Genomic DNA, 13585 nt, shown 5'->3' on the forward strand with positions numbered 1-13585 from the left:
CGAGCTTGCCTTGTTTCATGTGTTCGAAGTGAGGAGCTGTTTGAAGAATTACTGGAAAACCAACTCAAACTATTGATAGGTTACAAACATCATTATCATGTATTTTTCCTAATAGTTTGTTAAGAAAAATATTAAGGATGTAAAAAGTTGAAGTAGAAAATGTCTATCCATATATCCACCATCTTGGTTAAACAGTTGTTAACAGTTTCTTCTAAAGTATATTTGTATCTGTGTGTTTGTTTTTTAACTCAACTGTTTGGAAGTAAGTTGCAGATATCATAACACTTCACCTGTGAAAACTGTGGTTTATATCACCACCACCGAAAAATAAGGATAATCTCTTAATTGTATTAATATTATCACATTAACTAAATTAGCAATAATTCCCTAATGTCATTTAATATTAAGTCCATGTTCACATTTTTCTGTTGTTCTCTGAAAGTTGTTTATAGGATTGTTTGTTGGGTTTTATTTTAAAGGAAATCAGATTTATTTTGCATTATCATCATGTGTATTTTAAATATTAGCTGGGTGTTTTTATGGCATAGTGAAGCAGTCCAAAATAATTTTTCAGTGACTTGATAAAGTTGTAGGATTTTTAAAGTCACATTCTGAAAAGCAAAGCATGTCCAGCTTTGAGTTCAAAAATTGCATAACTTTTATGTTTTGACCTTTTATACATAGTTTTCTGTGTGTAGTATCATTTTAATCATTTTAACAAAGACTGTGGGATATTGAATGTGGGTTTTTTCTCATGAATGTTACTACTGTATAGAATTATCTGTATCCCATCTGCTTTTTTAGTCTCTTCTTTTTCACAGTAATAAAACTAACTACATCTTTTGAAAATTTGGTTAGTTGTTGTCTATGAAACTTTCTTATGATTTTTATTTGTTCCTTTTTAACACAGTATGTTGTATACACAGCTTTTAAGGATATCTGATTTTGCATCCCCAAGTTCAGGCATTCCTTTTATCATCCTTTATTTTGCCAGTGTTTCACCAAAGTCATATCTACTAATTTATTGTTCACAGAGGGTTGGTGTTATATGAACTTATTATCTAATAAATTCAAATCACCCCTTAACATGTAATAACATAATCTTATCCCTGTCAACATTTCAACCATTGTATTCATTTTAATGGTTTTTGTGTTCCTAAACTTCATATTCAGTTTCATGTATTTCAAGTTTTTATCCCCATCAGTCATTCATGACCCCTCCAAGTACTTCCGGCCCCGGAGTCCCTTCACCATTTCCTTCATGTTGGACAGGCTACTTTTCAAGTTTTATGCTCGCCTTTCCTCTCCCCAGACCTCCCACAAGTGTTGTTCTCCTGTATAGCTATTCAGGTTCTATTTTGGTCTCTCTATACCACCACCCCAATTGTGTCAAGCAGGCAGTGTGCCCCTCCCCTGGCACACTGCCTCCCCCCCGCCAGTCCCCCCAGGCCTAGCTGTGCCCATCAGCCCCGGGCCAGGCAGGTGCTGGTTTCTCTTGAACTCCTTCTCCCTCTGTGTGTCCAATTAAATTAAAATACGTCCTTGAAAGCTCCCTTGCTTGCTTCTGCCTCTTCTCAAAGCTCTAAGTCCTAGCTCTTGTACATCTCTCTTTCTGATTTAAATAGTCTTTAGTATTTATTGATATAACCCTACCTTCAGGTTCACTTATTTTTAGTCACCTTCCTTTTTTTTTTTTTAAATTTTATTTATTTTTGGCTGCGTTGGGTCTTCGTTGCTGTGCACGGGCTTTCTCTAGTTGCGGTGAGTGGGGGCTATTCTTCCATTGCAGTGCGTGGGCTTCTCATTGCAGTGGCTTCTCTTCTTGTGGAGTACGGACTCTAGGCACGTGAGCTTCAGTAGTTGTGGCGCACGGGCTCAGTAGTTGTGGTGCATGGGCTTAGTTGCTCTGCGGCGTGTGGGATTTTCCCGGACCAGGCATCGAACCCATGAGCCCTGCATTGGCAGGCAGATTCTTAACCACTGCACCACCAGGGAAGTCCCAAGTCACCTTCCTTTACCAGCATTATCTGTTCCCTGAGGCAGCTGTATACCAGGGCAGTCTGTCAGGTCAGATTAGGAACATTTTGTTTTAAATTTACCTAGAGTTTTACCAAAAGTTATCTCTAACTTTATATTTTTTACATGCTACCAGAAGTCACTGAGTAATCCTTTTTACCAGTGTCTTTAGGGACAGGATGTGGCAGTTGACCCCGGGGAGGAGGGAGTCTGGTTCTGGGTGAGTAGCCTGTTAGGGTCCCTAGGAACGTGGAGGTAGACAGAAGAGCCATCTGTGTCTCACCATGCAGTCCATGCAACCCCAACATTCTCAAGGTCAGGGCCCATGGCAAGGCTCTCAGTGGACCCTCAGGATGAAGCCTGGACTCAAAGGATCTCCTCTCTCTTGGCTTCCCTGAAGGGGAAGCGGGTAGCAGCTGCACCTGCTGTGATCAGTGTCCAGCCAACCACTGATCTTCATATCCACCGTACGTGGCCCCTGCCTGGGTTTCACACTGGAGCCAGCTGCCAGAGAGAAGAGCAGCATGATTTCAGGCATTTTGAGTTTTATGGTATATCTAACGTACTGTGCAACCTTACTAGAGTGAGATTGATGATCAGACTTCCTGGGATCCTTTTTGAAAGAAAGTTGTGTATAAATTGTGCATGAATAGAAAGATGGGCTTCAATTATTCTGAGTTCCACCTTTTAAGGCAGGGGTCCCCAATCCCCGGGCCATGGACCAGTCTGTGTGGCCTGTTAGGAACCGGGCTGCACAGCAGGAGATGAGCGGCGGGCGAGCAAGTGAAGCTTCAACTGTATTTATAGCCGCTCCCCGTCACTCACGTTACCTCCTCAGCTCCTCATATCAGGTCAGCTGCGGCATTAGATTCTCATAGGAGCGCGAACCCTACTGTGAACTGCGCATGCTAGGGATCTAGGTTGTGTGCTCCTTATTTGCAGGAAAACAAGCTCAGGGCTCTCACTGATTCTGCATTATGGTGAGTTGTATAATTATTTCATTATATAAATGTAATAATAACAGAAATAAGGTGCACAATAACAGTAATGCACTTGAATCATCCTGAAACCATCCCCCTCCCCGTCTGTGGAAAAATTGTCTTCCAGGAAACCGGTCCCTGGTGCCGAAAAGGTTGGGGACTGCTGTCTTAAGGCATTGCAAGAGGTGGCAGTTTGGGCACTTAAGACCTTCCAAAGAAGGAATTTCTGCTTGCATGTTAGTGTTAATTGAAGTTAACTCAATATATTCCTTTCTCAAAAAGTCATCCTGTAATTTCATAAGAGCTAAGAAGTACTTGCTAAAATCTAAAGACTTTTCGGACTCTAGAGAAAATAACGTTAGGGGCCTGGAAGGTTGAAAAATTCAACCATTATGCATTGTGGAAGTGAGAGCTATTTATAATTGCACTCCTGGAAGAGAACCACTTCAAACAGATTGATATTTGGTACTCCAGAATTGTTTTTAAATGTACATCCTACTAATATTATTATAATGTCATCATCATCATGCATTCAGTGAGCTACACATTCTTAACAGTCTGGAATTTCAGTGCACAGATTCACAGTACTGGGCTTTCAGCTTTTAGGTCGTGGAAACTTGCTTTTAGTAAGACGTCTTATTCTTTGCTCATTTAAAATTTATATATGGAATCCTTAAATGGAAAATAAAAGACTGAACTCAAAAGATTTTTGCTTGTTTATATCTTCCCATCAGAGCTTCCTTCCCTGTCCCCAGTTGGTTTTAAAGTGAAGATGGGGGACTTCCCTGGCGGTCCAGTGGTTGAGACTTCGCCTTCCAATGCAGGGGGTGCAGCTTCAATCCCTGGTGGGGGAGCTAAGATCCCGCATGCCTCAGGGCCAAAAAACCGAAACATAAAACAGAAGCAATATTGTAACAAATTCAATAAAGACTTTAAAAATGGTCCACATCAAAAATAAATACATAAATAAATATTAAAATAAATAAATAAAGTGAAGATGGAAAGCTTGGCATTCTGAGGAATCTGCTGAAGTCACTGGGACTCAAGAATAGCTTTTCTGTCTCTGTTTTACAGATTGTGGGTGGATCACAGGTCACCTTGCTGGGAAGGAGGGACAGAGTCATGGGAAGGGTTTGTGTTCCCTAGTGTTACAGGATTGCTTTCAGTTTAGCTCCTTCCTCTTGAGGGACTGGGCCTGCCCTGGGCCTGCGGGCAGAATTCTTCCGAGTGAGCTGAAATGCATGACCTAGCCAGAGGAGGGGAGATTCGTGGTCCAAATGCAATCTGAAAGATAGAGTGTTTATAGTGCCCGACTTCTGATTCCTGGGGTGGTGAGTGATAGGGTCAATGAAACAAAAGGAAGCTTACTAGGGTATTTTTGCTTTCTCTGTTTCTTCTCATGACCTGGAATCTTCTAGTTTTATGTTAAATAAGTGGCATATTCTCAGTTTTAAAAATGTGTGCAGACACTTTCAAGCATATTTCCTTCCCTGTGGGTCCAGAATCTCCGCCTTGTTCATAAGTAGGTCTTCTCCATCACTCTGACTGGAAGAGATCACTTCTTTTGGAAATGTGGCTCTTTTGGCAGTTTCCCGACCCTGTGTCTCGGGTGCGCACACATACACCGCTCACCTTGCCCGTGGTCTGTCTGCTCTGAGCACTCCTAGGCGGCTCAACCGGAGATGTCACTTTTCTTGAGACTAGCCCAATCTGGGTCCAGAAGGACATGTGACAGAATTGGGGTTTGCTGGCAGTTTACTTCCAAATTGCCATTCTTGGTTAGAATGTTTTTTAAATTTTCTTTTTATAACAGTTTTATTGAGATATAATGACATATCATAAAATCTACTCCTTTAAAGTATAGAATTCAGTGGTTTTTAACTTTCACAGAGTTTGTGCAACCATCATCACTGTCTAATTTTAAAATATTTTCATCACCTCAGAAAGAAACCCAGTATCTTATCTGTTAACAGTCACTCCCCATTTCTCCCCCTCCTCCACCCTCTGGCAACCACTAATCTACTTTTACCTCTATGGATTTGCCTCTTCTGGACATTTCATATAAGTGGAATTGTATGACCTCTTGTGTCTGGCTTCTTTCATTGAGCATAATGTTTTTTCAAGGTTCATCCACACTGTAGCATGTATCAGCACTTCATTTTTGCTTTTTATGGCCAAATAATAGTCTGTCGTGTGGTTATACCTACCATGTTTAATCCATTCATCAGTCAGTGCACATTCAGGTTGTTCAGCCACATTTTGGCTTTGTAATGCTGCTGTGAATATTCAGGAACAAGTGTTTGTGTAGACATGTTTTCATTTCTCTCAGGTGTATACCTAGGACTGGAATTGCTGGTCATATGGTAATTCTATGCCTAACATTTTGAGGAACTACCAGACTGTTTTCCACAGTAGCTATACTGTTTATACTCTTACCAGCTATGTGTGAGGTTTCTGACTTTTCCACAGCCTCACCAACACTTGTTATTGTCTGTTGTTTTATTTTTAGCTGTTGCAGTGGGTGTGATGTGGTTTTGATTTGCGTTTCTCTGATGACTAATGATGTTGAGCACCTTTTCCTGTGCTCACTGGCCATTTGTTTACCTTTTTTGGATAAATGTCTATTCATATCTTTTGTCCATTTTAAAATTTTTTATTAATGAGTTGTAAGAGTTTTTAAAAAAATATATTCTGTATACAAGTCTCTTATCAGATATATAATTTGCAAACACTTTCTCCCATTCTGTGGGTTGTTGTTTTACTTTCATGATGGTGTCCTTTGATAACTCTTCTGAGACTCAGGCAAGGTCAGCGTACTAGAGATTACCCACAGACAGCTGGCATATTGTCTCCAGTAAAATAGTGTCTACTATACTGCAGCCTTCTAGGCCCAGAGTCAGACACTGGGTCTTCTCCCAGAAGAGCTCCATTTCCTATTGTACACTTTAATATCCCTTCCCCCTTTTATCTCCACTGCTTCTTTCTTTAGTATTCTCATAAGCTGACACTTGGCTCTTTTGCCCACCCTGGGGCCTTCTGCCCCTTTATTTGTTCACTGTTTCTTTCTTCCCTAGCTGGCCTGGACCTCTTGGTGGGTCATCTTGAACTGGTTGTACCAACATCACCCTTCTCTTGCTCCTTCCTCCATCTCACCTGCCCAGCCAACCCCTCCACCCTAGATAGGTACTATCTAGAGAAGATTTGAGAACCACACAGCTAATGGATGCCACTGCAAACTTATGGTCTAAGTTAAAGAAGGATCTAAATAAATGAAGAAATGTACGTGTTTATGGCTCAAAAGACTCTGTTATATAGATTTACTGCATCCCAATCAAAATCCAAGCAAGCTTTTTTTTAAGTAGAAATTGAAAAACTTATTTTAAAATTCGTGTGGAATTGCAAAGGACCTAGAATAGCATCAGAGATGTTGAAAAGGAAGAACAAAGTGAAAGGACTTAGTATTAGACTCACTTTAAAGCTATAATAATCAACTCAGTGTGGTACTGACATAAGGGTAGTCGAACAGATCAGTGGAGCAGAACAGAGTCCAGAAATAGACCTATATATATATTTAATTATTTTCACCAGAAGTCCCTAAGTAACTAAATGGGGAAGGGTTAGTTTTTACAATAGCTGGATATCCATATGCAAAAATTAAAAGAATATAAAAATTATTCTACAAGAAAATATAAGAGAGGATTTTTATGACCTTGAGTTAGTCAAAGATTTCTTAGCTAAGAAAATGAAAAGCAAGCAACAACAGAGGGAGAGGAGCTACTTGCAGAATATTATCTCTGATAAAGGACTTGTATCCAGAATATGTAAAGAACAACACAATAAGAAGATACACAACCCAACAACAAAAAAAGATGGGTAAAATTTTGAACAGACGTTTTACAGAATATTCAGTAAGCACACAAAGAGATGCTCCATGGAATTAGGGATTGCAAATTAAAGCCATCATGAGCTGCACTACCTGACCACTGGAATGGGCCAAATGAAGGAGACGGATGGTGCCAAGTGTCAGTGTGTGTCAGCACCCATAGCTCTGAGTTGTGGCTGTTGGGAAGCAGAATCCAGAATGGTCACTTTGAAAACAGTCTGGTAGTTTCTTACAAAGTTAAACATATACCTACCATATAACCCAGCAATCCCGCTGCTAGACATTTACTCACGAGAAATGAAATCCAATGTTCACAAAAATAATTGAACCTGAGTGTCCTGGCAGCTTTATCCATTGTAGTCTCAAACACACCAAGCAGTAGTCAGCTGGTGAATGGATGAATAAATTGTGGGACAGTCATACAATGGCATGCTGATAGCAGTGAAAGGAACCAACTACTTTCTTATAATATGTATGAATCCTAAAAGCATTATCTTAAGTGAAAAGTCAAACACCAAAGAAATATATATGATTGCTTTTATGTAAAACCCTGGAAAAGGCAAAAGTATGGTGATAGAAAGCAGGTTAGTGGTTGCCGAGGGCTATGATGGGAAGGGGCACAGGGAACTATTTGAGGTGATAGAAACGTTATACTTCATAATTACGGCGGTGGCTACACTAATGTATGCATTTATCAGAGCTCAGTGAATTATGTGCTTAAAACTGATGAATTTTACTTTAAGTAAAATATCTCAGTAAAACTGATTTTTAAAATTATGGTCTCCAGCTTCAACCATACTATCAGTGTCAGCAGTTAATCCTTTTATTCTCCTTAGTATTTATCTTAAACGTTCATCATCTCTTCAGACCTCTCTTCAGTTTCACACTTTCTCTTACAGAGAGGTCCTTTATCTGAGGATGGTGAGAGTCCTCAGCTTCTCGTTCCCCTGTTTTCATTCTTCTTCATCCAGGCCCATTTTACTTCCTGAGACTAGACTATCCTGACATTCTTGAGCTGTTGTCACTGAACACATCCAGGGAGCCCTGCGTTACTTCATCCAGTCAACTCCTTGCTCCTGTGTAGACGCCTCCCTCTTTTGGTCGTTGGCCCTCAGTTTGTAAATGTGGTCTAGTCTCCCATATTCTCCTAACTCTCTTTTTCATCCTCGAATCTCCCGAAGGCAGCCTTCCATAATGTCCCCAACAGCTTAATCCACCCTCACCGCCCCCTGCGCCCCTCCCCACCAATTTCTGGTGGACACAGTTGGGTCTTTGTCCAAGGCTGTGGATTTGCCAAATGCTTTGTCAAATGCTTTTCAGCCTCTCTGGAGCACTTGACACTGTCAGTCATCCTGCTCTCCTCACCCCTCTGGGAAATTCCTGCCTTGATTCCCAGACCCCAGCTTTGTTCTCTATTCCTTATTTCCACATCCTTTCCTTGTCTCTCGTGTGAGCTGGCTTCCTCTGGTTGCATGTGCATTTCCTAGGATCCATCTCTGTACCTTGCTGTGATCCTCACACTTTCTTTCTGGCACATCTCATCTGCCCTTAAGGTTTCAACTACTATGTTGATGACTCTCCAGTGTACTTCTCCCAAGAGACCCCTTCCCTGAACCGCAGGGTGTATCCCACTGTCCACCAAGTCATCTCCACTTGTGCACTGCACCTGTGCACCAAATTTGATGTTTCTAACTTAGAAATGTCCTCACCTTCTCTAAATAGGGTTTATCGTCCTGTATTTTGTTTCTTGCTAGTGATACCACTGCCCCTGCGGTCATCAGGTTAGAAATTGAGAATTATTTTTGATTCTTATCCTCTCTGCATCTGACTCTCTACATCTGACCTTTCCCAACTTGCTCATCCTATCCTTCTCGACCACCTGTGTTATCGTTACTTAGGTTTACGCAGGAGCTGCTAATGTTCCCTCCTTTGTTCCTCTGCCTTCATGCCCATCTTCCATGTGTCTGGAACTCAGGCCTGATTTCATACCTCTCCTGTTGAAAATCTTTTTGTAGCTCCTTTCATCGACAACAGGGGTTTGGGTTTCATGGATCTGTTGGGGAAAACAAAAGTTGGGAGGGCTGCTGTTGTGTTGCCAACTTTTAATTATTCTAAATAAGAATGTTAGAGGAAAAAGGAACTCGCCGTCTACCATCATTTCGTAGAAAAGGACATTTAATGCTAAAAGAGGCATAATTTAGAGACGACTAGACCAGAGTGTGGTGGCCAGGTGTGCAGTCTGCAGGTCAGGCGGTGGCCCAGCTACTCACCTCGTTGGCTCATATGGGTGCCTGAATGAACTCCTCTGTCAAATGGGGAGTACATTTAAGAGTACACCTCACAGCATTGTTTTGCGGATTAAATGAAGTGATGCATGCTGAGAGCAGTGTGTGGCATATAGTCTAGAAGAACTCAATCACAGGACAGTACAGCCCCAGCTGGATGCAGACACTTCTGCAGGAGGGAGCCCAGGCCTGCCCTCCTTTCCCTGTGAGCCTACTGGTGACCCTTGCTCATAAAACGTGATGGATTAAAAAAAAAAAAAAAAAAACCAAAAAAAAAAGTGATGGAATTTTTCTTTGTTGACACTTAATACTTTAAATACTTTAAATTCAAATCCATTAAATCCTTCGGTATATCTGCATAACAGTTTCCACCTGCAGAGCTCACGTTTAGCATTGTTTGTGATTAATTGCATTTTAGCATCCTTTTCACAGCTATATTTAGGCAAATGTATACAAGATATTGATACATGTCATAACTTTTCAAGAATCTCAAGGCATAGCCATAACGGTTGTGGTGTTTAAATGTTTTCCTTACTCTTGACTCTTTTAGAAACTACTAGTCCTCAGGATGTGTTCAGTGATTTAGCGGTTGGAGGACTTATTACAATAAACTGCCAGAGCCCCCTCACACAACTCTTTTCGTTGGCCTGGGGGCTCCAAGACAGCACTGGGTTGGATCTCAGGGCCTGCACTTTGAGAACCACAGAGGATGCAGAAGCCTTTCTCCCTCCTCAGCTGGGCCATGATTCCTCCAGGGTGTCCTCTGAGGGCCCTGTTGGAGTCTGGTCAGCATTTTTTCTCCAATAAGAATGTGAGCCTCTTGAAGTCAAGACACTGGGGAGCTGCTCCATATTCTTATTTTCTAGAATAATACCTTACCCACAAGTTAATGTTGATCAAATCAGGTTTCTAGTTTTCTTCCTGAAAATTGCCAAGATTTGTCATCCTTTCACTTTGCTCTTTTCCAAATGGCAGTGAAGTGGATCAGGTTCTTCTGCTTCAGCAATGATATTACGTGAAACTTGTTTTTATATTCACTTGCATTGAAAGAGCAGCCAAGATATAGCTTGGGAGCAGTAGCACCAACGGTCTCAGAGGGAGATGTGGGTGCTCACCCTGAGTTGGATTTGGAAGGCTGGATTAGGAATGACGCTGGGGAAACAAGGGGTGGTGGGGCGTGAGGGAGGAGTCCGGGCCATGGGAAATTATAAAGGATACAGTTTCAGGGTGGTGGTAATTAGCCTCTCAGAAGGATTTAGGGGCCCTCTAATTATAGGATCTGCTCACTTCAAGGATTTTATAGCCTTAGTGTTGTGGGGAGTGGGGGTAGTGAAGACGAGGCTATCCATAGGAACCAAAGTGACAGACTCTTTCATTTTCACTTGAGGTGGGATGGCACAGTATGCGGCTGCCCAGTCGTCTGTGGTGTCCCGGTGTCAGGGTGCACACACTGGGAGAGGCTGCCTGCACTACCACATTAGTTCCCAACTGCTGGAGGAAAGCCCTTTTCATATTTTGGACATTTATGTACCCAGTAAATTCTGTTCTGACCATGTTAATTGTCATTTGTTCTATATATGAACTCCTTCTACAGTGGATGGCCTTTCCAGTACTGTATGCAACATAATGAGGTAACCCTAGGCTTTCGGACTGCCAGGGGGCATTCTTTGGGCAACTAGTCTCAAACTGTAGTTACAGACAGAAAGTCGAGGCCCAGAGAGGGGGTTGTCCAAGGGCCTGGAGCCCACTGGCCATTGCAGCCTCTCCTCAGGCAAGGCTGTCCCCTTCCCTGTGGAATGTGCTCACCAAGGGGGAAATGTCGACGGTAGGACAGCTCAGGGTTTCTGTCCTGACTCCTCATTCCTGGGGCTGCCACCAGCTGGGCCCTCCTCCCTGTCCTGGCTGTGGGACTATTAAACACCCCAAAAGGCAGGGAGTGGACAGAACTTCCATTTCTCCCAGACTGGCTGGAACGCACTGTTCCAGGGACCTCTTCATCATGGAGCGTGTGTGTGTCAGTAGTTTTTCATTCTGCAGAGGGGGAATTGGGTTTCTAGGAATGTGCTTGTGGTCTGCAGCCTCAGACATTTTACTACTTCCCTGGAGTTCATTGTGATGGGATTTACCTTCACTAAGCACTGACCAGAACAAGGAGATAAATGCTTCCCTAGGAGACAGAGCAGCTAACATTTTCAAACATAGAAAACATTATTTCAAAAGAAAACCATTGCTTGGGACTTCCCTGGTGGTCCAGTGGTTAAGATTCTGTGCTTCCACTGCAGGGGGCGCGGGTTTGATCCCTGGTCGGGGAACTAAGATCCCCGCGTGCTATGCGGCACAGCCAAAAAAAAAAAAAAAACCATTGCTTTTCTAAAGAGAAATTGAATATACTCATGTGCATCTGAAAATTTGCATGATGATACCCTAATAGTATAAATATCTATTTTTCCAGAAGTTCTTCCATTCTATTTGTTATTTTTTTTGTTTTTTCTTTCCTTTTTTCCTTTTTTAATTTATTTATGTTTGGTGTCTTAAAACAGCAAATAATATCTTACAGTTCTAGAGGTCACAACCAAAGTAGGTCTCACTCGGCTAAAATCAAGGTATCATCAGGGCCAGGGAGAGTGTTTCTTCTGGAGGCTCCAGGGAGAGTTTCCTGCCTTTTCCAGCTTCTGTAGGTGCTGCATTCCATGGCTCATAGCCCTTCCTCCATCATCAAAGCTGGCAAAGGCTGATGGAGTCCTGCTCTATCTCATGCATGAAACCTGCTCCTCTGCCTTCCTTTCTACATTAGAGGGTCCTGTGATGACATTGGGCCCATCTGAATAATCCAGGGTAACAGGCTTGGCCTGAGGTTAGCAGACAGCCAACCTACCCCCTCCTGCGTGTAACGTACCACATTCATAGGTGTGGTGGGCAGGAGTGCATAGCTCTGGAAACACAAAGCCTTTAGATGTTTTTGCCATCTTTTTTATCTTTATGATCTTTGTGACTAAATAGGAAATAAAATGTCATTTCATACTGTCATTCAATTTTTAAAAATTTTTTATGAACAGTTAGTACCTGATTCATCTTTGTTTCTAAGAACATGGGCATACCTTAACTTTGTTAAATTAAGGCATCTTTTTTCTTTTAGTTTTCATGAAAAAGTCCAAAACAAACCTTTTTAAAAAAAATTTGCTTACTTACCTTTCCCTGGTATCAACTATTCTTGGATAGAAAATATTCCTACACTTTATTCCATGTGTCTTTCACCAGACATGTCCCTCAGCAGTCAGGGATACCATTATCCTCCCCTTCAGAGCTTACCTTGGCTTTTTGCAGTGGTCTCAGGTGCTTGGGGCTGCATTCATCCAGCACAGCCTCCTGGTGCCTGGTGTTGAAAGAAAGGAAGCATCTGTGGCCCAGGGCTTCTCTGTGCTGTGCTCACATGAGCAGATTGCAGGTTCTGACATCCCAGAAGTAATGGAAGGCTGTCAGACGCTCTTTTACCTAGCCAGGTTGAAGCAGCTGAGTTATATTTCAACAACTGATAGGGAGATCCAGGGCTTGACTCTGAGACCACCAAAGTCTTGGGGCCAAGAAATCACAAATTGACAATAATCAGGCCCTTAAAAGGGAAACATCACCTGGAGTTTCTGGGCCTGTGTTTAGAATTAGTGTATTGACATGTGTGCTTGTCTTCTTAGGTCCGGGCCCACCAGCTGGTCTTGCCACCGTGTGATGTGGTGATCAAGGCTGTGGCTGACTACGTTCGCAACATCCAGGATACCTCGGACTTAGATGCCATAGCTAAAGATGTTTTCCAGCATTCTCAGGTAGAAATACAAGCTCCTGGGTAGCGCTTTGTGCTATGGTGTGTGCTGGGTTTCGAAGGGGTTTGAGAGGCACACACCAGCAGTGTCCAGGAGTACTTGCCCAGCTGTCAGGCCTCTGCCAGCCAGGAGGGCTGGCACCTCACCTAGCTCCTCCAGCCTCCCCTCCAGCCTGCACAGAGGAGGGATTGAGGTAGATGAATGGTAAGGTCTCTGCTACTCCTAGATTTGCCATCATAATTTAATGGGATTTCTACTAAGAAGACAGACAAATCAAATGGGTCAAATGGAATTGTGGATCTCTGATTTGTCCATCCCTTCAGGTGATGATCAGGGATTTCTTCTTCCTTTTTTGGAAAGTAAGGATGCGAGGGGGGTCAGGGTTAGTAGAAGAGGTGAAGTTTGTGTGACTTCCTGTTTGTTCTCTGAAGAACTAAAACTGCTCCCCCACTTGCTGGAGATGAAAAGTAAAACCTTTCTAGGTAGTACCAGAGACCTGGCCAAGGAAAAGTTGGAGGACTGCATCCCAGAACTCAGGTCTCCTGACTGCCATGTCAGACTCTGATAAGTACATTGCTCTAAGAGAATTAATGTTCGATTTGTTTC

General features: G+C 42.4%; 1 protein-coding gene across 1 annotated transcript in view; it reads left to right on the plus strand.

The window, feature by feature from the left end:
* The window catches only part of FAM120A (family with sequence similarity 120 member A), a 112659-nt gene that overhangs the window by 35388 nt on the left and 63686 nt on the right, over positions 1–13585 (plus strand). Inside the window, exon 4 of the mRNA XM_024117176.3 lies at positions 12854–12982. Within this exon, the coding sequence (XP_023972944.1) occupies positions 12854–12982 (129 nt within the window). The remainder of the gene's footprint in view (positions 1–12853; positions 12983–13585) is intronic.

This window comes from Physeter macrocephalus, chromosome 9, assembly GCF_002837175.3.
Source record: "Physeter macrocephalus isolate SW-GA chromosome 9, ASM283717v5, whole genome shotgun sequence".
Classification (NCBI taxonomy): domain Eukaryota; kingdom Metazoa; phylum Chordata; class Mammalia; order Artiodactyla; family Physeteridae; genus Physeter; species Physeter macrocephalus.